The sequence below is a fragment of the Trachemys scripta genome, chromosome 3 (assembly GCF_013100865.1).
Source record: "Trachemys scripta elegans isolate TJP31775 chromosome 3, CAS_Tse_1.0, whole genome shotgun sequence".
Lineage (NCBI taxonomy): Eukaryota > Metazoa > Chordata > Testudines > Emydidae > Trachemys > Trachemys scripta.
The window spans coordinates 103,409,337-103,435,219 of NC_048300.1; the positions used below are offsets into that span (position 1 = coordinate 103,409,337).

The 25,883-nt window shown below is 45.0% G+C and overlaps 1 protein-coding gene across 1 annotated transcript in view; it reads right to left on the reverse strand.

The window, feature by feature from the left end:
* Positions 1 to 369: 369 nt before the first annotated feature.
* PDE7B (phosphodiesterase 7B) overlaps positions 370 to 25,883 on the reverse strand; it is a 250,265-nt gene continuing 224,751 nt past the window's right edge. Inside the window, exons 7-12 of the mRNA XM_034766881.1 lie at positions 23,457 to 23,588; positions 10,521 to 10,612; positions 9,239 to 9,383; positions 6,752 to 6,848; positions 5,323 to 5,403; positions 370 to 2,002 (exon numbers count right to left, since the gene is read on the reverse strand). Coding sequence (XP_034622772.1) covers positions 1,785 to 2,002; positions 5,323 to 5,403; positions 6,752 to 6,848; positions 9,239 to 9,383; positions 10,521 to 10,612; positions 23,457 to 23,588 — 765 coding nt within the window. The 3' untranslated portion in view covers positions 370 to 1,784. The remainder of the gene's footprint in view (positions 2,003 to 5,322; positions 5,404 to 6,751; positions 6,849 to 9,238; positions 9,384 to 10,520; positions 10,613 to 23,456; positions 23,589 to 25,883) is intronic.

Below are 25,883 nucleotides of genomic sequence, written 5' to 3' on the forward strand. Positions count from 1 at the left end.
TTGATATTAGAGTAACACACTAAAAACAAACACCTGACTAACACGAGTTAGTGCCCCAGGTCGAAGTCTCATCTGACTGGAGGAACTTAAGGAACAGGTTCCAATGAATGTCCCAACAGAGGATGTTTATGGGGTAGGCTACAATGCATATCTTTCAAAATATTGGAAGCGAGAAGGGGAAGCTCCCACATAACTACTTCCAGTAATAGTTAAGCAGGAACTTACTAGATTGGCTACAACGTATTTTCACTCATTAAGTGAGATTTAAAAATGCTAAAATCTGGGTAAAGTATTTTATTAAGATGGGGGAAAATACCTAAAAACTTATCTAAAGACTAAAAAATAAATAATGTCACTTTTTATTTAAGTTCTGCATCATTTGAGAAAGCAAATGGAATCTAGAACTGCCAGAATGCCAGGATCAAAACCAGCATCCAACCCTCACTTGGGTGTGTCTGGCATTGTAGACTACTTTGCTACTTAATAAAAATTAAAACTCATGACTATATGTTTACCAGTTTGAACTGTAAAATAGATTGTGTAATATTGCTGTGGTTTAAAAAAAAATATCTTCAGGCTTTGTGAAGCAGCTGATTAGACTGAATGTGCACTATGCCATAGATTAAACAATATGAATTCATATGGAATGCATGTGAAGTTTCCAGAAAATGCCCTGACAGATTTCATTCTTTTATGACCTCTGCTGGAAGGCTGAAAATCAAAAGATAGTTCAGATGCTATGATTTGAACAGCTAGCAGTGAAGGATGCTAAAAGTTAAGGCCTTTATCTGCAAACAATAGTGTATTAATAAACTCTTTACCATATTTACAAATGCTTTCTCTTGTATTAAAACTAACAGTATTCTGTTCACAGTGCCATTGTTTATACAGGTAGCAATCCCATAATACTTCAGTATTTTGGCATGGGAATCAGTAGCGCTTTGTATTTACAGAAAATATACACATGGATATAAACATGTCATTGAAACAGAGTCATCAAAAAGATAGATCTGATAATGTTGCAAAGGTTTAGACTGTACAACACCTTCCCTTTCATTTGCTAGGGACTACTGTTCCCTACAGTGAGAAGATATCCGTCTCTTATCTAAAGTGGCATAAAAATGATTAACCAAATGAGCCTTGTCTCACTTGAGTTGTATGTACATAGAGTTACCTCAGTCCAAGATTTCTTGATCTGTTGTCTAGTGCACAGAATACAAAAGTTAAAAAGGTTTTTTAATTATTTTAATTATTAAAATAATGAGATTCTCTCCTCTGTGCACTTTCACTCAGCCAATGTCCTCTGAGTTCTGAAGATGCTGGTGGTTTAATGCGCAGTCCAGCTGCCAGACTTAAAACTGTGTATGGCGCTCTGGGCCTATATACAGCTACCTATCACAATATGAGCCAGGGTGAATGAAATATGTTTGCGTCTCCCATGCTTTCTCTCTAATCCTCCCTGTTAGTTGGTAGCCATTTACTGGCCCAGCTTCATCACTACTGAACGGAGTTCCTTATTCAAGCAGTTAATGATCAGAAGTGATGAATGGCTTCAGATATACGTAGAAGGATAAGGAAGAGGAGGGAGTGAATTCAAAGGAGCTCAGATTTGAAACTCAGAAGTAGGGTGGGTTTATTCATGAGGACCCTTATAACTTCTGCTTCCCTTTTTCTTCCCTTTCCACATTGTTGATGACCGCCTCGCAGTTCCTGACAATTTGGCTTACTGTTGTGACCTAACAAAGACGATGCAGCAGTACTATAAGGAAGAGTCAAAACTGGCACTATGGGATGTCGCCTTCATTTAAAGTCTGCTCTTCATTTTCAGTCACTTGACCTGAGTGGTCATTGCTCCGGCTACTGCTGTGTTGCTTGTGGAGCAAACTCCTCCACTTGGCCTTGTTCCTCCTGAGATGGCTTAGCATATTTTCGGATAGGGGAGTGTCTCCTGTAAACCTGGCCCATTCCTCAAAGAGCGGCTCTACGATGTAGGTTATGAAACCTGGGGAAACACAAGACAAGACATGTAAGGAGCAGTATCGTTCACCAAATGCCTTTCCCTGCAGTTTGAGTGGTTAAAGTGCAGTGAACAAAGTCACAGAACCCCAGAGACAAGTAACAACTAAGCCTCTAACTCACACCCTTAAACTGATGGTTATGGAATATGTATCCTCTAGGACCATTGCAAAGTCAGATTGGCTGGCTCTGTCTGTATAATAATTGAAACCTGTATAAGACAGCACCCTTTTCAGGCAACCTCCTGTCCTGAACTCTCTCTAAAATATTCTCTCACTTACTGTGTACAATTGTACTCTACCTATATTAGACTTTTTTTAAGCAACTGATTTTTATCCTTCCCTTGAATGGTTGCTCAAGATAGGTTTCACTGTATGTGTGTTTGTATATACCATGTGAATCATGACTCTCTTATGGTCTACTTCTGAGCTGTACATTAATGGAGTTATTTACAAAGCTTAGTCCAAGTGCAAATCCCTGAGTCAAAAATGAACTTATGCTCTTATTTGGAAAGAACTGCAGCAGCACAATTAATGTTTTGGGTTTTGGTTCTGTTTAGTCAGAGGCTGTGGGTTCTTGTAACATAAACTGGATTAAAAGGTCACAGAATGGCCCTTTTGTGTATGGCAGTGTGCATGCCAGGATAGTGGGCTAGAGCTGTATGTTGGTCTATAACATGGAAATGATCTAGTATCTCTGAATGTTGGGAAGGTACTGTATCATTTTTCAAACCTGTGGATAGAGGGAGTGATTTTATCCTCCACATCACTTTTCACCCTGCAGCAGCTATGGTAGCAAAAGTGTGCACAGGCACAGTGAATATTTTAATTACATCTCTAACTGAGGAGGATTTAATACTTTTTTATATGACCAAAATCACTTTTGATGGAAGAGAAAACAAATGAAGGCCATGACTGCAGTTTGATCTCAAAAGCAGGCTGTTAAACTACAGTTCTGCTTTCAGTTTCTCCTGAAGCTATTGATTGCACTGGTTGTGTAATAATGCAGCATAGGAGATGTTTATAAATTTGCACTGCTGACTGGGAGACCCATGGCAGATTAAAAGAATTTTGTAAATAAATGAACCAACACAATGCAAGCATAATGCATCATAAAATGTGCTCTGTTCATCAGACATATTTAGTTTACTTTTACAAAATGGAACATTTACAACAATTCAGAAGTATTACACATATCACCAATCAAGTCTTAATATTCTAATGAGACCACGCTATAGCACTTTCCTGTTCAATCTTAGCTGAGAAACAAGGTGAAACAACCATATTGTGTGAAGTAGTGCTGATCAGAGATGTTTTGCTGTATTTTAAAAATATATCAATATATCTTTTTTGTTTATTATATTTACTCATTTTCACAGTAAGTGGCATTCTGGAATATTAATTTATATATAATTCAGTAAACTATGTGCGTATGTATACTTTTGAGTTCCTTGCTTATATATTTCTGCCAATACTGTATTACTTCCCTCATTTATCTTCACAAACTTAATCTGAGAAGAAATCGGAGCCTCTTAAAAAAAGGCTCTAATTTTCACTGAAATAAGAAAAATAAAGGTAGTTAGCATCTGGCCCAAAACAGCTTCAGACATTTATTACTCCTCATAACACACACATATGAATAGTTATGGTTATCCTTGCCTTACAAGTAGGGAAACTGAGGCCCAAGAAGGTCAAAGGTCAGAAAAGGAGAGTGTCAAATCTAGAATTAGAACCTGGGTTTTCTGACTCCTGGTTCCTTGCTTCCTGGCATCTGGTGGCTTTCTCAGAGGTTTGCGTCTCACACATATGGTAAGAGAGAACCACCGTAAGGAAAAAGTGAAGCAATGTTTTGGACAAGCAAACCTATTTGCCTGAATGTTGCCATTGATATATAATCCCAATCTCATGAAGGTAATAACTCCTTATATGTATATTGGGAAAGGGCTGGTACAATTAACATCATTGCTGTGTGTCAGTGCCTGCTGGAACCAATGGTGCTATTAGGGGTATGGTCTGAACCCAACAATGTGAAGAGCTGAATGTCCCTTGGTTTTTCTAGTATTGCCTTATTTAGCCACTGCTAACATAATTATTTGTATTCCCTATGTGAATCTCACAATCTAGAAAGGTCTGTTTCAATTTCACTCTTTGTGAAATCTGTTACTAATGCTGCTGCTCCGTAGGAAAAGATTATTCCAAAGCAATGTTTCATATCAGCTAAGATGAACTTGATCTCAGTGGTGGAGTGAATCAGAATTGCCCAACTCAAAGCAATTACAAAGGGAGATTCAAAACCATCAGTTATTTACTATCATGTTTTTCAACTTGTTTCCAGCTCATGTGTTTCATGGCTTGGAGTAGGGGAGAAGGAGCAAACAAAATGTAAAGAACACAATTCTTCAATGGTGAATGTTTGGCACAGTATCTGAAAGGTTACACAACTGCTCAGTTATGCACATTGTCTGAAACAAGGTGCATTTTGAAAACACTGAGTAAAAATAAACCATTGGGCTGTTTGGGTGGTCTACAAAGAGTGCACTGGAGCCTGAGCTTAACCTTCAGCCCACTTTCTGGGATGGGAAGGCTGTGGAGGCAGCAAATTCAGTTCTTGTGGCGGAGGGAAAGCCTGTGTCACTTTGGATGGATCCGCTCCAGTCCCCCTGCTGCTCAGTGCACTGCAGCCTGCTAGTCTTGGCAGACCATGGTTGGTTGCAGTGTGAGAACTTGGAGGAAGAAGGAAAGGAGGAAAATTAGGACTCTAGAGAACTCATGGAAAACAATGAATGATTCATTCAGAGTCCTTGGGAAACCATTTTCCACTGGCTCGCTAACTAGATTACATGCCCATTGCAGCATGAGTACTGGATTATGGAGTATTTAGTGGGGATTTTTGTGGGAGGTCAGAATGGGAAGCAGGGTTTGAGTTAGTTTAACTGGGAGGCACTAAATAGGTAAAAGGTTTCATGAAACCCTTTACTTCACTCAGGACTATCACAGCAAACAAGTGGCATATTTCACTAAGTGGGATCATGCTGCAGCTGTCTGAACTTCTCTTTGAGGACCATTCATCCTCGCATGCTGCCGCTGTGTCACTCCTTTGCTTGTTTACATTACGGCTGCACTCAGCCTTGCTCTTGGTTTATCTGGCCTGCTTGGCAAATGGGTTTTATTTTCATCCAATGTTACTCCTGGGGTTATTGAAGTTTTTGGTATAAAACCACACAGCTATCTTCTGCTTAGCTTGTGTTGCACCTTCAGGGTGGGGGGGGGGAGGAGAAAGAGACAAAAGAATGAAAGTTAAGCTCACCAATTTGTATAGTAGGTATGGAGTCCTTCTGCTGATTACAAAGAGGGCTTATTTCCAATTCAAATTTTTGTTCCAGATCACCTACCAAAAAGAAAGGAGAACAACATTTTTGCCACTTGGCAATATTGAATATGATCTTTTATTCCTTATAATATGGATGGAACAGCAAATCCTAGGAGAATTAACCCTTACATTTCATCTCCATTTGATGCCTTGATGGACATCACCGTTTTAAAGAGAGACTGCAAGTCTCAACATGATCATACAATGGTTCCACATAGAAATCTGCAATTAGAAATCTGAGGCAGGGCCTGTTATACATGCCTAAACAAATTAAAACCAACAATTTTTAAGATGTCACAGGAAATAACTGTAAGCAGGCTGATCCTCTGGTTCATCGAAATCAGAGTGGAATGTATCTCAATCCATGACCTGCCAAGACAGCTGTACTCTCTGGGACAACACAGCTAAGAAAACCCAGGATGAAGTATATGAGAGTTTGAAATGCTAGCAGTGGTATAAGCACTAGTGTGGATTGGGCTTGGGCGTTTTTACCACCATATGACTACTCTGGTGTGAAACTGCCTATAAAGGCCAGCTACTGCTGACAACCATGCTCAGTTCTGGTTTAAATTTGTAGTGTGGACATGAAATGTCAATAAATTCAGTATGCCAGAGCACTACGCTTGCTCTTCTACCATCTTCACCCCTTCCTTTAGGCTCTGTTAATACTACTAAAAAAGGATTTAACAGTGATTAAATTCCACTACATCCTCACTGTGTTGTAGCACAATCTGGCCTGGCCTGTGCAGATGGAGCCAAATGGTATGTTGTTACCATGTTAAAAACCATGTTTAGCTTTGCTCTTAGTAGGGGTTAGAAAATGTTTACAGTTAGGCCCCCTAGATTGCATTAGAACTTGGCTTAGTGGTGAGCATGTTCAGACTGTGTCTAGTTTCCCTGCAACTGTAAGTAGAGGAGAAGGAAAAAGCAAATGTAACACTCTAACGGTAGGAACTGTAGTTATATTTTGGAAAACAAGTGATGGCTGTGTAATTTCTGAGCAGTACATACCCATGGGAGTTTCAGCTCAGAGCGGATAACAATGACCAGAGATTTTGTACAGTTAATTAAAGGTTCAAGGCACAGCAGAAGCACCCTCACTGACACCGTCTTACAGGGGCAATCAGATCAAAGAAATACCCGCTTCTCTTCTATTTCATTTCCTCCTCTTGCCCCTCACTACCAACCACATGCAAAATAAGGCCACATTTCTGCTCGTCATCATATTTTTGGGGAGATTTCAGAGGAGAATTGGGTAGTTGATTGCAGAGCAAACGCCACTTGAGATTAGCCAATTTCTCTCTTATCACATTAAGTGCCTTAAAGAACAAAGTGCAAGGAGAATTCAGTATGTCAGAGGGCTGACCTTGCCGGTAGAATTCCTCACAGACCCTTTCACTCCACTGCTTGCTCATCTGCCAGAGCCGGCAAGGATTGCAAATGTCAGCACACTTCAGCGCGATCTGAAAGTAAAGGAGGAGAGTGGTGGTGGGGAGAAGAAATGATTAGCTAGCAATCGTTCAGCAGTGAATTTATTGCACTCTGAGGTGCCGTGAAACTGCTGGGCCCTGCAAGCGTGCTGCCAAGATGGATTCAAGAATACATTATAGAAACTGAGCCCTGCCCAAATGTGCCGCTTCAGGAAACAGCACTTATTCAAGCCTGTAACAAAACCTTCATTCAGAGCCCCATTTTATAGTAGCGAGAACGAGAGAAGCACCACATTCCAAGTGTGCACAGCCTCTTGGATATGACTGGTGGTGGGCAAGCCAACAAAAGCTTCAGGCTGACTCCTGCTGACTGCCTGCCTTGGCATCCATCAATGAGGACAAGGAAATGAAGAGCCAAGCCAGTGTGAAACTATTTGGGCATCATTTCTTTATGGTGTCAGTGAGTGACCTTACATATCACTTTGATTATGCTTGGGTTTAATATGTGTATACAGTCAGCTCAGAGGGTCAGCTGTGTTTTTGTTTACTGAGCTAAGCAAAGGACCTTGTGGTTTGCCCTGACTTGTTTTTACCTTGCTAACAGTTGAAAATGCTTTGCTGAGGTAGAGCTGGGGTAGGATTGGCAAGGGAAGGAATTATAATCAAGTAGCTGCTGCTGCTTCTTCAGAAGAGTAAGATATGCAATAATCTGCCTGTCTTGCCTCCTTGAAACAAAATGTCTTCTGTGTGCTTTCTTCCTGGACAAAGTATGTCTAGTTGATGGGTTTATTATTAGACTTCATGACAGATAGGCAAAATGCTGGTGCAGATGCCAAAGACATAGGGATTGCAGATTTCACCTATGGTAAAGGTCATTACCTCCTTTCTAGAAAATAAATGGAGGTGGAGAAAGGGTGCAACTTATTTGGTAGGCACCGTGGACTCTAGTCATTTAGACATGGGACTAGAAAGCAAGAGACCTGCATTCTAATTCTGGCTGGACACTAACTAGCTTTGTGACCATAAGAAAATCACTATTGTTCTCTGAGCCCCAGTTTCCTCATCTGTAAAATGGGTATAAAGAAGTAAACTACTAAAGTATGTTTTATAAGTAATATTGAGGCCAGACAGTTTAATCCAAGAGACCTTGAGGAAGTGGTAGCACCCTTCCCCAATTCACAAGTATGAATTTTCACAGGAAAGAACAGTTGTTTTTCATGTTTTCTCCACTGGAACCAATGCTGCATTTTGCACCATCAATTTGCCTGATCTGTCGTGAAGCATGATTACAAACCCATTGCCTAAATGTAGTGGTCCATGAAGAAACCAGGCCTAAGACATTTTGTTCAAGGAGGCAAGATAGGCAAACTAGTTCATATATTACTTTTCTGAAGGAGTAGTTACCTGAATACCATTCCTTCCCTCGCCCGACCCCAGCAGTACCTCAGCAAAGCATTTTAAGCTGGCAGCAATTAGAGTTTGTTTTTAACGGATGATAATTACTTGAGGTGTTTTGTATGATAAAAGCTATTTAGGAGCTATTTAAGAGCAGGCAGCTTCGTGTGGTGCTATTTCTACAGAAAAAATGCAGCATATAGCTACCTTTAGGTTAATAGTGAAGGTGATGTAATGGGTGGAAATTTGTTCTGAAGATACCATTAACTACTGCAGTATAGCTGGAAGAAGCAATTTGAGTCCATTTGATTTTAAATTAGCTTTGGTTCTTTCATTATCTGGGGAAGAACTGCCACGGCAGTGGTTTCCTCCATGCAGGTGGAGATTAGGAGCACCAACGAAGTGACCACTGCTCAGGCACCTACTGCCAACTCCTCTGTGAAAAAGCATTGTCAGTGGCTGGAGTAAGAGACTGAGCTTCCTACCTTCTGCTGAAGTAGCAGTTGCCCTGACAGGCAGGAGTGCCTCCAGCTTTTTTGCCGCCCTAGGCGGCGGAAGGTCCCGCCCCCAAAATGCCACCCCCAACAGAGGTCCCGCACCTGAAATGCCACTCCTGACAGAGGCAGCGGAAGGTCCAGCCCCCAAAATACCACCGATGACCGCGGCGGCTGAAGATCCGGCTGCCGCGGTCGCTGCCCCCCAAATGTTAGCGCCCTAGGCGACCACCTAGGTCGCCTAATGGGTTGCGCCAGCCCTGATGACAGGGGAAATAGTCAAGGGGAGAGAGACATGGCAAGAGACAAAGTGGCCTGCAACTCAAGAAGTGAATAATAGTTGATCCTTTGCTGCATCTGCTATATTCGGATTATAATGTAACACTTGGTATATTGGGAAGTACTGGAGGTATGTTTTTGCTTGCTTTGAAACATGTTAGGTGACAGCAGCAAAGCAATTAAGATGGCGGGTAAAGGGTACCCTGAGGCTGAGCTAACATACATACACTGTTCCTTTAAGGGAAAAAAAAGTACCTGCAGCATAAAATGTCTGTCTGGTGCATCCTCCAATCTCAGATCCTTATTTTCGAGGTGAGCTTTCAACCGGGTCAAAAACTCATTCTGTCTATTGATGTCTGTTGCCAAGATGAGGGAGCCCAGCTGCTGTTCGATATCCTGGCTGTAGGCAAGAAAAATGAGCCCTTTTGAATATGGGATTGTTGACCATCAATGGTTTTAAACCACTTCATAGTCTGCCTCCTTCTAAGTATTATGTGATGACTCCAGCTAGCAGACGGATTCCACTTCATTGTTCTCCATTGGGATAGCTTGCAGGAGACCAGCAGTTTAGCTGGCAATGGGATGCATGTGGAATAGGCAGTGTGGCAGAATAATCATGTTGGTGTAAATTGCCCAGGGAGCTTCCATAAAGTATTGTGAAGAATGCAAACTAAACAGCAGGATGTGTTATTGGGTGAACACGAAAGGCATCTAGAAGAATTAATGTCATAGGGTTTTAGATTGGCAGCCACACAAACGCCAAGGCATTGTTTATTATTTCTTTAAAGAAGGACTGAGAAGAAGGGGATTGGATGATTTAGGAAATTACTAATGGGACAGAAAGCCTGTCCTTTCTCTATAATCTGTTTGTATTCTTCCCAAGTCACCAGTGATTAAAACGTAACACTGGAGAGCTGCTTGGTGGTTCGTGTGAAAAATGTGTTTCCATACATTTCCCAAGGATCAATACTGTGCACACGTACACACAAAAAACTGCAGCAAAAACCAACACACTACGGTCAGCTCCGCCTACATTCAGTCTCTGTTCTTTCTGCTGACTTTGCTATCTCCCTCTGCTCAGAGACAGTCAGATTTGAAGCACATTCTTCTGGTAGGGTGTGGGAGACACCTAGGGCATCTCTACACTAGCGGTGTCTTCTATTTCCCACCATTGTTAACACTAACGCTGAGCAGGTTTAATTGATATGGTGTAAAAAAAAAAAAACCCACAATGGGTGGCCATCGGTGCCTTCTCAGCATTGAGACTGCTAACAATGCTAATATTGGTGCAGCTGAGCAAGTATTAGCAACAGTGACAAACTTTTAGGTAATATTCCTAGTGAAGCCCCAGCCCAGGTGCATCCCACGCTACCAGGCCAATGTGCTTTACATCACCTTCAGGAGCAGGTGAGACACTAGCTCAGCCTACAATCAGCCTTTGGCCTCTCTGCTTATGGTTTTTAATCAAGCAATGAAATAGGCCATTGGTTTGTTCTCCATGGAATTTATCAGCATGTTTCACATGGGTGGCACTTACGTCATTTCCTTTGGTAGATGGGCAAGGAGCCTTGATTCTCGAAGCATGCCTATTGTTGATCTCCAGTGATGATTTTCTAACACAGAGACATTCTGAGGAGGAAGGAGGTAAGGAAATAAAAAGACATAGATAGATTTCCCACATTTAACAGAAATGCGTAAGATTTGCCAGACCTTATAAGTGATCCATCTAATCACGTTTCCTGCTTCTACCAGTGGACAACACCTGATACTGCAGCCAAAGACCCCAAATCCCATGAAGTGCCTAGCTAACTTAAATGCTATAGGTATGCCAAACATCAGGCAATCAGGTCATGCCAGGATTCAGAGGTCTTCCTACTGCTGAGTACCTCAAACACACTATTATTTTTGAGACCTTGGCATGAACTAAGGGAACTTTAAAAAATTCACAACACCATTTGTTTATTAAATAGTTGCAAAGAAACAAATAGTACAGATGAGCCGTTAAACAAATTCATTTTTCACAGTGTTTTAGTAACATCATAAGTGATGTATCTGTCCCTTCTTCTATTTTTGTTCCTTTTTTTGTTCAGTTTCCATCTTTTCTCTTCTCTTTCTCCCCTGGTCTCTTGTTTCTCTCTCTTTTTCATTCCAGAATATGCCTCCCTTTCATATTTCCTTCCTTCTTTTACATCTTTGCCTCTCTATGCCCATCATGCTATGCTGCACCTATTAGCCTGCTCTGCTTAGAATTTGCTCTTTTTCCTAGTAACTTGTTCTGCTCAGACCATCCTCACATCTTTTCCTCCCCACATGTTCAATTAAACGAAAAAGCAACAAAATTTAGAACTGATCAAAGGAAATACTTTCTTTTGCAACACAAATTAGGCTGTGGAACTCATTGTCACAAGATATCACTCAGGCCAAAAGCTGAGCAGATTTAAAAAAAGAATGGGAAAATATCCATGGATAGCATACAGATCCAGAGATGCTAAAGGTAAGATTAAAACAAACCCAGAAAAGTTTTGGAAGAGATATACGGCCTCATATTTCAGGACATTGAACTAGTTTTTAATTACTGAGGGTTAGAAAAATAACTTTCCTTGTGGACAAGTTATTGCCTATTACGGCTTATTGCACCTTCTTCTAAAATATTGGGTACCGGCTACCGTGGGAGACAAGATATGAGGCCCATAGGTCTGATACAGGATAGCAGTTCCTTTGCAAATGGAACCTCAACGTGAAATTGGCAAGATACCTTGTCAGCATCACTTTTCTCTGTTCCCAGGTGAGGCTGAGACTCAAAATGAAACTGTCAAAAGAGCCAGTCAATTTCATATTGAGGTTCCACTCACATGCGGAGTTGGAGCAGTTGAAAGGAAAGAGGCAAAAGTGAGAGCCTACAGGGCTTTGCATTCCACTTGCTGGGCTTACCATAGCTGTAGCCCCTCCTCCCAACCAGCTTGTGCCACATATCTTGAAGTTTAATTGCCCTGATTAATACAGTTTGCATCATTCAGAGCTTCTATGAAAATACGACATGCAAAATAATACATAACAGCAAACTGACTACGCCATCTGAGGTTAATACTGGTGTCAGACAAGGATCCCTTGTGTAACCCATGATCCTTCTACTGGTAGTAGATGGGGTAATGAGAGAGACCACAGAACGACCAAGGGGCATACAATGGACTTTCACAAAGAAGTTAGAAGACCTTGAGATATCTAGAATGACTTCCTAGTCTTTTTCCTCTGAGGAGCTCATGGATTTGGGGAGTATGGCTTTTAATGCAAATTTCAGATTACTTTTGACACTGCATATTACTGTTTATTTAGCCAAATTAAATGTTATCCATTCTCTTGCTGCCCAATTACCTAATGTATTTAAATACATCAGGACTGTCTCTTATAGTCCTATAGCTTTGACTACTCAAAATAATTGAGTCTAAGCAGGAATTTTCACCTATGAAATTCTATGAGAAAGGCAGAGGACAGGTGTGATGGGAGCCTGTGTCGCTGAGCAGATGCGCTGCAGTGTTTTGTACTAGTTGGAGTTTCCTAAGCGCTGAAGGCTCCATGCCCAGGTATATTGTGTTGCTGTAATCCAGCTAAGAGGTGACAAAGGAATTCTACTAAGACCAGATCTTCATTGGCCAGGATGGGATTTACTGTCTCTTAAAGTCCCTTCTGCAGGGCCACTGTGGATGCCATTGCCTCCTGTGTGGCTCTCTGTGCCATGCCCTTTACCTCAGTGCAACAGAATCACATTGAATTTGCTCTGATTGGGGCCTTTTGTGGCTCTCACTTAGGCTTTGTCTACACTGCCAATGGAAAGACAAAACTTTTATTGTTCACAGGTGCTTAAAAAAGCCTCCCCCCGAAAGGCAAAAGTTTTGCCGCAGCAAGTGGCAGTGTAAACGGCTCGTTGTTGGCAGGAGCGCTCTCCTGTCGACAACGCGAACCCCGCTTGTATGGGGTGGAAGTATTTTGCTGGCAAAAGTGCCAACAAACAGCATTTACACTGCCCGACTTTTAGCGACATGGCCGTACTAAAAGCTGTGTAGTGCAGACAAAGCCGTAGACTGGAGGATTTAGTCCGCGGTAACATTTGTTTGTTAATAACGCCGGTAATGACTTCTGGACCTCTCCACTATTAATCTGTCTCCATTCAGGGGAACAGTCAGTCACCATTATTACTTTGCTATTGCTTAACCAGTTTGGAATCTGCCCTGATAAGACTTTCCTCCATGCTTAGTTGTTTTCCCGCAGAGTCTCCAAGAATATACCTTCTTAGAAGCTTTTAGAAAATCTATCTAAATGATGCCCACTGGGTCACCTTCATCTATTACCTTTTACTTTTTAGAGGCACTCATTTCCCTTACAGAAGCCAGGCTGATTTTGACACGGTCTGGTAACATTGTCTATTACTATTATTATTTATTTGTATTACTATAATGCCTAAGAGCCCTAGTCATGGACCAGAACCTCATAGGTGCTGTACAAACACAGAACAAAAAAGGTATTCCCTGCCTCAAACAGTGTACAGTCTAAGTCTAAGACCAGAGCCCAACAGATGGGTGGGTACAGACAGACCAGCTGGAGAGTACAGGGAAACAATGAGACAATGTTGTCTAAATAGACAAGACAGACACAGGATGGGGGAATGGTGAAAACAAACAACCAGTGTGACCAATGTGATGGCAACAAAGATCATGTTAGTGCCATGATTTTGTTTGTTTTTGTTTTTTGGGAGGGTTTAGTTAGGGGATCAGCTAAATAGAAAGAAAAGGGAAAAGTGTGGGAGGGATGGGGCGGGGGAGGAGAGCATAGAAGGGGCAGGTATGGAGTGAAGCTGAAGTGAAGAGATTGCTCCAACCCTCCTGGCTCCTCCTCATGAACAGTCAATCAGCGCAGGGCAAAGAAAGTCAGAGACCATTCTGCAGTTTCAGATGGAGTGTCCAAAGGTCCCTGTTTTGTCTGCTTCTGGTCCTATTGGCTGGGATCTCTGGATGGCTGCTCTATATTAAATATATTACTTTATCCTTAGACTTTCAGTCAGCTTTCCTGGAGAGCACCAGATCGGTAATTCCTGGGATCTCCGGCTAGTGACTCAGTCAGTCATGGAAGGCTATGGTGGAATTAACACAATGCCCTTGGGGTCGTTTAGGTAAGAGAGAATTCAGACATCTTTTGGGGTGCGTTTTTAAGCTGACGGTGAGAACTAAGGAGTCAGATGGAGATGAAGCATAACTGAGAGAAACTATTTGTTTATAGCTCCAGAGAGGTGGTTATGGGAATGTGTTTAGAGACCTGAAATTCTAAGAGCACGCACTTCCTGGAAGGAAGCCTGGTATTCTAGCATGCAGGTCTCCTACAGAAAGCACTGGGAGGGAACATGTCCCGAAGCATAAAACAAAGATGTGTGAGAAGGATCACACCGGGATGGACAAGACACATATGCAAGCATGGAAGAAACGAGGAGGTAATTTCAGGGCAAATTTGTTTTTTCAAGTTTCTGGTATTTAAGCTCCTGGTCTTCATTTCTTATGCAGTGCTCCTGGGGATGCTTATTTACACATCTTTATCTCATTCCTTTGACTTTGCTGTCAGTGGATATAAATAAATTACACACCTAAGGGACAGTTTCAATGAATGAACAGCCATTCAATGTTTTGTTTTATCCTCGTTGTTCAATGCGTGACTCTAGACCTTAATTACTGTACAGTACTCAAATCCTGCTCTGAAGACAGAATTATTAATTTAGTCATGAACTTTTCTCTGGTGCTCCTCACTATAGTATCTGAGTGCTTCAAAAACATTTTTCTTTCTTTCTTTCTTTCTTTCTTTCTTTCCATAATACTCCTGCCAGATGAGGAGGTGGTATTAGCCCCATTTTACAGATGGGGAACTGTAGTACAGAGAGATTAAAGTTAGAAATATTCATTCATTTTGAGTACCCAATTTGAGAAGTCTAGGACCTGATTTTGCTCTGTACTTGGGATTATGTAGCCCTTTACAGTTCTTGTGAGTGCTCAGTATTTCTGTAAAACATACCCCAGGGTTTGAAGTTGGGTACCCAGAAAATGAGGAACACATAATTAGTGACCATCTGTGCAAAGTTTGGTTAGGTGATTTGCCCACCACCACACAGGAACTCTGTGGCAGAGGCAGGGATCTAATCCAGTTCCCCAGGGCAGCATTTAACTGCTTTAAGCATGAGACCAGCCTTTCTCTTCCTGCAGTCCCCTGCCTCATTCACTACACACCTTCCAACTTCTGCAACAAATGAGGCAGACAAAAGACCTACAGCCAAAAGTCTTAATCGGATCTCAATCTTCACCTCCATCCAAATGGCTCTCAGTCCCTTCTCCCCATTCCTCATTGACTTCCCATACCTGGTTTTCCTGCACAGCAAGTCCCAGTCTCCCCATCATATCAGCTTCATCTCCCCACCAAGCAGGCTCCCTGTTGCAGTCCACTCCTTCTGCCACTCCATCAAGGTTCTATGTGCGCCAATCTAATTTACTGATGTGTGTGGCTCTTAGTGTGTGAAATTCATTTCAAGCACACAAAGATAGAGGTACTATGGAGGGGAAGAGCAAAATCCACCCCCAAGTTCAGAGACAGGGTGCAGGGCTGCAGTGCCACTCCCAGCAGTTATTACTGCATCCTATGAGCTGGAAGCGCATTTCCTGTACCTCCCCATGGCTTGTGTGTGTGTGGGGGCAATAGAGTCATTTTGGATCCCCTGGCCCGTGCACTGCTGCTCTCTGCAGCACACAGGGTGTAAATACCTCCCCATGTAGCTTGCATTCCACAAACCTCTTTGGAACATGAGTGATATGGGGAGGGTCTTTACATAAGTCCTCCAAGGTGACTTGCAGCCAAGATGCCCAATGTATCCTGGATTTATAATATGAAGATGCAAAGATCCTAATCCCATAATATTCCTAACACAACACACTCTAACAGTGTCTAATGAGACACCTATATACACTGCATGCTGTGTAGCAGAGAACGTTGCAACTGGTACCCAAACAAAGTGGTGGGGCTGGGGCTTGCAGTTAGATAATAACCACGAAACATTGTGGCTCTGGCAGAGAGGGATATGTTTTCTCTCCTCTCCCAGCGGAGAGGAAAAGGGAAAGCATCTCTACATTACACAGTGCCACCCAATTTCTGCATTCAGTGCAGGCTTTGGGTGGTGAGCAGTAAGTAAGGCCACCCTTTGTAGTTGGTTCAATTTCTGTTTGTGGTAGACAAATGATGAAGATAAAAAGAAATATTGAACAATTACTGAATCTTATGCACTGAGTGATGCAGGGGTGCTATGGGAATACAATCTGCGTTCAAGACTAGCTGGGCCCGTCCTGGTGCCTGACACATTTCTTCCCATGCAGGCAGGCTGTTTGTCTGGTTTTAGGCCAGACAGGCCTGTTTTTAAATGGTTTGCCATTTTGAAGAATGTGCTGCTCCACCCCAGCTTGTGTGACCTTGCATACATGGTTCATGAGTAGAGTTCCATGTCTGTCATGGAGGTCGTGGAAATCACGGATTCTGTGACTTTCCGTGACCTCCGTGACTACTGCAGTGGCCAGAGTGGCTGAGCCCAAGGCTGCCCAAGCAGCTGGCTCCGGGGACAGCCACACTAGCCGCTGCTGGAGTGGCCCTGGGGCCAGCCACACAAGCCTCTAGTCGGGCAGCCTGGGTAGCTGGCCCCGGGGACCACCCAAGCAGTGGCTGTTGTGGTGGTCACTGCCCCGCCAAACAGTAGCCCCCCCCCCCCCCCCCCCCCCCCTTACGCCGCGCCCCTTAACCCCCCCCCAAGTAGCCCCCCCCCCCAGGCCCCACCGAGCAGCAGCCCCTACCCCCCCTGTAACAGCTGTCCCGGGGGCGAGTAGCTGCTGCTCGGCGGCCCCTACCAGCGGTCCCAGGGGGTGGCCCCCGGTATCTGGTGCTGCACTGGCCCTCTCACAAGCAGTGGCCTCATCCCCCCAACCCCCCCGCCCCAAGCAGCGGTCCCGGGGGCAGCCAGAGAAGTCACTCACAGCTCGGTGGTCCCTGGCAGCAGTCCCGGGGCGGTCCCCAGCAGCTGGTGCTGCGTTAGCCCTGCCCCTCCAAACAGCAGCCCCCCCACCTCCCTCAAGCAGCAGCCCCCGGCCCTCTCCTAAGCAGTGGCCCCTACCCCCGCCATCCAGCAGCAGTCCCGGGGGCAGCTGGAGCAGCTGCAGCTTGGCAACCCACGGCAGCGGACGCAGGGCAGCCCCCAGTAGCGGTCCCGGGGGTGTCTGGAGTAGCCGATGCTCGGTAGCCCCCGACAGTGGTCCTGGGGTGGCCCCTGGCAGCTGGTGCCACATAGGCCCCACCCCACACCCAAGCAGCAGCTCCCCACCCCTCCTGAGCAGCAGCTCCTGGTCCCCTCCCCAGCAGTGGTCCCTGGGGCAGCCGGAGCAACTGCTAGTTGGTGGCCCCCGGCAGCGGTTCTGGGGCAGCCCCTGGCAGCTGGGCTGCGCTGGCTCCGCCCCCCCGAGCAGCAGCCCTATGGTCCCCCTCGACCCCCCTCCAGTAGCACTCCTGGGTGTGGCCGGAGCAGCTGCTGTTCGGTGGCCCCCGGCAGCTGGGGCCCCTGGCCCCACCAAGCAGTGGCTCCCGCGGGAGGTCCCCCGCCTCCAAGATTTAGTCGGGGTATTTATAGTATAAGTCATGGACAGGTCACAGGCTGCAAATTTTTATTTATTGCCCATGACATTTACTAAAAATACCCATGACTAAATCATAGCCTTACTCATGAGGTCACACTGGTGGGGTGGCAAGCTCTTAAAAATAGCATCCTCCGTGCGTTCAAGGTCACGCCCGCGAGGGCAGGGTCATGCAGGCTGGGGCAGGTACCTGCCATTTTTGGAAGTACTGGACTGTCTGGTATTCTGGGGATGCATGAGAAGCCACCCTAATTCTATGAGATAATGCAACAATGCTGTGACGTCAGCAGCTCCTGCCCACTTGCTGTCAGGTGTGAGCTTGGGAGGGGCTGGTGTCAGTTCATTAAGGAACTGCTCTGGTTTCTGTAGGGGCAGGTATGGGAGAGATAAGAGGCATCACGAAAAGAAAAGTGACAAGGGAGAAGACTAAAGGTAGGTGCCACAAAGGACTGCAGGGAGGAAGAACCATGAGGAATCACATAGGGAGAAGAAGGATGGACCACAAGAGAGTGCATGGAGGAGACTGGGACCACAGGGATCATGTGGAAGAGGAAGAGATGGGACCACAAGGGATTGCATGGTGGAAGGAGACAAGGGATCACATGCAAATAGAGGAGGCGGGAGCACAAAGGATTGTGTGGAGGAGAAAGAGATGGGAGGATGAAGGCCTGTGTGGAGAACGAAAGACCGTGAGGGATTGTGAGGTAGTGGAGGAGGGACCACGAGGAATCACATGGAAGAGGAAGGATCACAAGGGGTTGTACAGAAGAGGATGAGGTCGGACCACAAAGGATCACATGGGGAGGAGAAGGAGATGGGACCTTGAGGGATGGTGCAGAAGAGGACAAGGTGAGAGATTGCATGAAGGAGGAGGAGGAGGGACCATGAGGGATCGGGCAGCACAGGAGGGTCCATGAAGGATTGCATGGTAGAGGAGGAAACCACCTCATGAGGGATTGTGCAGATAAGGAGGAAGGACCACAAGCGATTGCATGGACGAGGTGGTGGGACCATGAGGGACTGCATGGAGGACGGATCATGAGAGAGTGTGTGGTGAGGGAGGAGGAGGAAACGGGACCACAAAGCCTATGAAACCTTAATTGTACCCTCTTGCACTTATGCATTATGATACAGTCTTTAATGGCATGATCACTTACCAATTTTCAGTGCAGAACAGATGGTGCTTACTTATTGTTCAATGTGTGGCAATAGGCCTTATTTATTGCACACTATTCACACCCTGCTCTGAAGGCAGAATTATTAATTTCCTCATGGGCTATTCTATGGTGCTCATCACTCAAGTATACAAATGCTTCATAAATATTCATGAATTTATCTTCACAACACTCCTGTGAAATGAGAGGGTGATATAATCTGCAATTTAAAGATGAGGAGCTGAGGCCCCCCAGCAACACCCTGCCAAATTTCAAGTCATTGCTGCAAAGTGTAAAGGCACTAGAACTTCTCTATTAAATGGTTGGTAGGTTTTTTTTTTAATAAGGGCAAAGCAATGTATTTTTCTTCACTCTCATTCTCAGAAATGGCTGAACTGTTTTAGCTGAAACTTTAAATAAAAAATAAGAATTAAAAAAAAATTAGTCTGAGACAGACACCTGACATGGAAAATTTCAGTCCAACCAAAGTTATAAGCTATTGAAAACAGGGTCTTATAATGGAAAGTTTCAGGCAACCTTTAATTATCAATATTGCTACCAGCTCCTCCTATAATTCATATTTTCTTTTAATCTGTCCTTGTTACCTATGATTTTTAGTTAGGAGGAAATATAAAACAGGAATAAGTGACCAAAGTCTGATGTACCTGCAGAATCATACAACAAATAGTGTGTTAACTCTTTGAGGCAAGCACTGTCCAAACACATACTAAGAGACAGTGCCTACCACATGGAGTCCTGACTAGGCACTGCCACAATATAAATTTTAAAATAATGAAAGTGACATCAAGATGCCTCCAATCTGCCCTCAACAGATACAGACCTATCATAAGATGGTGGATGGTGACAGTATAAACTATAACAATTCTTCTCAGAACTATCTTATTATCAAGAAGTCCTGTTGCTGAGGAGACATCCATGACAAATGCTTATTGCATTGTACAAGTTCTATCATACTGTTTCTTTGACACACCATTTATTAGTACCTAGTAACTAAAGTGGAAAGAAGAAAGTTGGGTAGCTCATGTTACTGCAGATCTGAGAGGAGAGAGGGAAATAAATGGGAAAACAGGTCCAGCTAGATGCTCACATTATCTATTTTTCTTTCTTATTTCTTTCACATTTTCTGAATTTACTGTTCTAATTCATACTTTGTATCACTGCTCTTTTTTGTTTTTTTGTTTTACTAAAGCTGTGAGATGTTTCTATATATTCAGGGAAAGAGATGGGATTTGATTAGTTAATGTCGGAAAGTACTCTGAATTTCTCTGAGGAAAGCTGCTATAGAAGTGCAAGATATGATGATAATTAGTTCCTACTAGAAGAATAAAAAGTTTGAGTATTTTCAGTTCTGTAAATACTCATGCATGGGCAGCAGGTATAATAGGCCAGGGGAGGCTACTGGATGCCTGGGCAATGCTGGACCCCTCTTCTTCTCCCTGCTCTGCCCCTTCCCAGAGGCCCCCCACTGCCACCTGCTGCTGCCTGGTGAGTCCCTCCTGTCGTCCACTCCACCCCCCTTCTCCACAGGTCCCTGCTGCTCACCGCATCCCTCTTCTCCTCCATCCCTCTCCCCATGAGACCTCCCCCTGACTGCTGCTTGCCACCTCCCTTCTTACCCCCCCACCCTTGTGGGGGAGAGGGGTGGAGGAGAGGAAAGACTGGGGGGGCGGGTGTGGAGGGGACCTCACAGGGTAAGGGGGTGGAGGAGAGGAGGGACGCAGTGAGCAGGGGGGCCTTGTGGGAGAGGGGACAGGAGAGGAGGGACACGGTGAGAGTGGTGGCAGGGGGTCCGAGTGGGGAGGGAGCCAACCCAGGGAGGGGTGGGCCCTGGGGCGTAGTGGGGGAGGGGCCACCGGTGGAAGAACCAGGGCAGGGAGTTAGCCTCCCCTAGGGGAAGCTTCACCCACTGCCCATCATGGTCCAACATTATACAGCAAGATTGCATAAAAGCTCTCAGTCTCTCTCTTCACCCCTTTCCTCCCCCATATTTTAAGTTCACTCTGGACAACTAAAGAAAGATCAGGTTAACAAGTGACAGCTGAGCATGAAGCCATACATCTCTAGCATTAAGTGCGAGCAGCTAGAAACCATACAGCTGCTGCTAGCAATTAGAATTGTCAGCTTTCCACCAAGGACCCCTCTGCTGACTTATTAAGGTTAATTGCTAACAGGTATCAGATTGCCTTAGCCTGTGGGGATATAAACCAAACAGGGAGAGGACTAGGAGGTGGTGGGTTAGTGTTGCAAACTGATGTGTTTCTTAACAATTAACTCATGATCTAGAGGAAGCTTAACCCTTTATTTGACCCTCTATGTGACAGATATATTTATGGCTGGCTGTAGGAAGCTTTCATTACGTTTAGGACCTAAAACCCATGGTACGGATTGTTACAGTTCCCATACTGGGTAGCCCATCATAATGAGATTACTGGGGGCCAAAATTATATTGTTCCTTAGACAGTCACAAAAGAAGTGGAAGAGAATGTTCTCAAATAGGGTGGTGGCTGTCATGAGAATACCAGTGATGTTTCTGATGATCAAACCTCAGAAGATTCAGTGATTGTAAATAAATCCCCCAAATCTGGGTGCTTCTCTGAGTTACCCACATCTCTCACAACCACAAAGCTGGGCTATGAATGACATGAGAATGGGCTTCCCTGTGAGAAGGCTCCTATTTCTGGCTGGAACCCAGTAGTGCAGAGGTAAATCAAAACCTAACAGGAAGTGAGGACGACTGCACATTAAGTAGACTGTTGAAAGAAAAAAGTTACCTAGGGAGGTGGTGGAATATCCATCCTTAGAGGTTTTTAAGGTCAGGCTTGACAAAGCCCTGGCTTGGATGATTTAGTTGGGGATTGTTCCTGCTATGAGCAGGGGATTGGACTAGATGACCTTCTGAGGTCTCTTCCAACCCTAATATTCTATGATTCTATTTTCTGTTGTCAGAACTCAGGGTTTGTCTGAGATGGCTCTCCCCCATTTCTCTTTCGATGGATCCTAACCCTGCCTTCCACAGCCATTTGGCTCCCCTCCTCCCCCCTCCAATCCAATTGTTCTGACATTTAGAGGAGACTGGAGCAAAATAATGTAGGCAGAATCTAGCTGTGGTTGCTGTTTGGGTATAACTTGTCATAAACTGATTCAGCAAGTTAAGCCTGTCACAAAGTCATAGCTATGTGAGCATCGCTCTGTCCTGGCCTTGGCTCACATGGCCCTGTCTGTTCCTTTATCTCAGGGTAGAAGGACAGTTGAACTGTTACACAATCACCATCTTATCTGTAAAACCACAAGTGTCGGTGGGGGTGGGGGAGGGGCAGATGAGAGGTATGGGGGTGGGGAGGAAGAGAGAATCTTTCGCTGTCTTTAAGTACTCAGCAAATTATTAAATCAGGACTGTGCTGTATCATGCTTAGTGTATTCAGAAAGGCACATGGCCTTTAGCAACCCCTCTCCTCATTGTTCTAAAATGTATAAGGTTTAAAGAATTCTATCAATCACTAATACACCAGATTTTTTTTTTGACAGGTCCAAGTTCACTGTCTGAGTTTTGAACGCCAGGGATCATGGTCAGTGCACACATTTTTGTATTTCTTGGACGTGAAAAGCCCCAAAGCCAGTTCCCTGACCCTAACTCCACTTATGCCTGTTGGGAGTCAGGATTTTCCAATGCCACATGCTGCTGCAGCTGACTACAGGGTACACAGGCTTGCTGCTTCTAAGAAGTTAAGTACAGTAGCCAAAGCTGACATATAAACATACATGGATTTATATGTGCATGAATAATATGGATATATTACATATTGTATATATGGATATATTATATACATAGATATATATGCACATAAATAATATAGAGTTTCAACTTAATTAGTTTTAAGAGAGAGCTGGACACATTTATGAGTAGCACTGTATGACAAAGTTGCCTGTGGTGTTGGGGGGCAGTGCTCAGCAGCCCTGGGGGTCCCTTCTGGTTTATATTTTATGTTACTAAAATCTCACGCTTCAGGGCTTCACCTGATCTCCTGCAAGGGTCAGGAGGGATTCTCTCTCGCCCCGCTCCTCCCCCCCGCCTCTGTATTCTGAGTTTGTTTGGTTTTGGTCTCCTTCCTCTGAAGAGATGGCCATAGCTGGAGATGGGACATTGGAAGGGGTGGGCCAGGGCTCTGAGGTGGCACTGAGCATTCTCTCTCTCTCTCTCTCTCTCTCTCAGGTACCTGGCTGGCTGGTTCTTGCTCACATGCTCAGGGTCTAACTGATCACCATATGTGGGGTTGGGAAGGAATTTTGAGAAGACTGTTGATTGTAAGCCACAAATCTACACAATCTTACCCCAGCCCACCCACTCCAGAAATATTCCCAGCCTTGCTGCCTTTTCAGCGCCAATACTGTCCTGAACAGGCATTGGTATTTGCACCCTATTGCTCAGTTGCAGCTGTAGTTTTGCAATGCAAACAAATGTGTACTGAGGATCTATGTTGAAATTGCCAAACTCGTAACAACTGTGACTCAGCTAGATTTGAAACCATAGCCTCAACCTGAAAATGCATTGCAGCAATGCCCTAAGCCCATCTTAATCCTCCCCAACCCTGCAAGCAGTCTCACCTGGTATAAGCTGGCAAGGTGGTGGTTGGTTTTGATCAAAAATGGTTGGTTGACCCCTGGATGGTCTACATCGTGAGCTGCAGCAGCTAGCAGTCCAAGCATAATGTCCAGAGGGGTGAGGAAGTTGGCAAGCTGGACCACACAAAATTGACCACAACATTAGCACAAACAGGCAAACAATTCTTTTACCAAGAAAATCAAAGCAACTGCTACATCAGATAATTGTTTGGTTTTATAGTTCAATTTACAATGCTATCATCTGAGATAACTATTTATACACAGCGATCCACAGGTATGGCACTTTTGAGTTCCTTGCACAGTTTGTATCTATCAAAACTATCAGGCTATAATGCAGTGGTTCAAGTAAGCTGGTACGATCAGGTACGCTATACCATTAAGATATTTATTGCAGATTTGCCGTACTGGAAAGACACATTCGGTATCCGCTGAACACCGCAGGGCTCTCCTGGGAATGGCAGCGGCGAAAGGAGCAGAACATGGGGCCGCCGGGCAGCCCCACACCAGCAGCTCCCTGGGCCTGGCTGTTTACTGCCCCCAGCCCTTCCATGCAGCTGTGTCTCCTGTCTGGGGTCTGTACAGACCTGTCATAGGACAGGGCAGTGGGCGGGGCTGGAGACAGTACAGCTGTGCTGGAGGAGCTGCTGGCATAAGGGTGCCTGGTGGGCCCATGTTCTTCTCCTTTCACTGCTGCAGTTCCTGGGAGAGGCCTGTGGTTCAGTGGATACCGATTTCTATCCCCATCCATGGGTATACATTTGTATCCGCGCAGGGCTCTAGTCACAGACCATTTTTTGTGAGGGGGGCGTTGGGGTCGGGCCAGCGACTGGTGCAGTGGTTCTCAAACTTCTGTACTGGTGACCCCTTTCACATAGCTAGCCTCTGAGTGTGACCCTCCCTTATAAATTAAAAACACTTTTAAATATATTTAACACCATTATAAATGCTGGAGGCAAAGTGGGGTTTGGGGTGGAGGCTGACAGTTCGCGACCCCCCACGTAATAACCTTGCGACCCCTGGAAGGGTCCCGACCCCCAGTTTGAGAACCACTGGACTGGTGGGAGGGTCAAGTGCCCCTCCCCAGGCTCAAGGGCCCGCTCCGGCCCGGGCGGAGAGAGAAGGCCAGAGCGTCTCCTTTTCCAGCCACTCTGCCTGGTGCAGCGCAGTGGCTGCCCGGGAGAGCCAGGCACCTCCCAGCCAACTGTTGTGCTGCACCAGGCAGCATCAGGGAGTGGCTCTGGGGCCTGGTTGCCAGGAAGAGCAGCTGAATGCCAGGGGGAGCCAGCGCAGCGGGAGGACAGAGCCCCCCCGTGGGATGGGGAGAGCACGGGGGCCCTAGGTTGGGAGCGGGGTGGAGAGGAGTCACATGGGGAGGTCACGTGCTCCCCTTTTAGCTGGTGCACCCCTTCGTGTCCCTCCCATGAGTCACTGTACTGGTAAGAGTTAAAATCTACTTGCACCACTGGCTATATGCTGACTCATTATTATAATAGTTTTTATGTTAGCATGAGCAATTAACAGGCTAAAAAAAACAGGGTAGCTGCTACAAAAATACTGTTATTTAGTCTCAAAGATCCAGTTTAGAAACAACGTATAAAACTACCAGTCTAACCTATCATATAAGATCAACTCTGCCATCAGGAACTACTTGAAAATGTTAGTGGTATATTACACTACTAGTAAAGCACACTGTATTAACAGTGTATCCGTGTCCAAAGGCCAACATTTTCAAAGTTGTCTGCTTAATGTTAGGCATCTCAATCCAGATTCAGACACCTAAATAATAGACCTGATTTAGCTGTCTAACTTCACACACTCACATTTGAAAATGTTGGCCACAATCCTTTCTGAAATACCTTTCATGTCATTTAGAAACAGAGTGGAAGATCATTCTCGTTATGATTTGGAACCGGCCCCCAAGCCTTTCTGTTGCTGAGTGCCAGTTATTTATTACTAATATGAATATTAGTTCTGATTTGAATAAGGTGCCCTGCAATGAGAAACAAATGTGCCCTGCAGACTCCAGATGTCAGCTATCCTGTGCATTTAGAGACAGCATGGTCTTGTGATTAGTCTAGAGGACTGTGACTCATGAAACATAGGGTAGGGTTACCATACGTCCGGATTTCCCCGGACATATCCGGCTTTTTGGTACTCAAATCCCCGTCCGGGGGGAATTGCCAAAAAGCCGGACATGTCCGGGGAAATAGGGAGGCAGCATAAGCCAGGGTCCGCCCAGCCCCAGCACAAACCATCGGGTCCACAGCGCAGCCCAGCCACCCGGCTACATTGTAGGGAGCTCAGGCGGGGTAAGGGGGGGGCGCAGCCGCAGAAGGCGGTGAAGGGGCCGCTGCTGCCCCCGGAGGCCGGGCGGACTGCACGCCCCAGCCGAGCCCGCAGGACCATGGG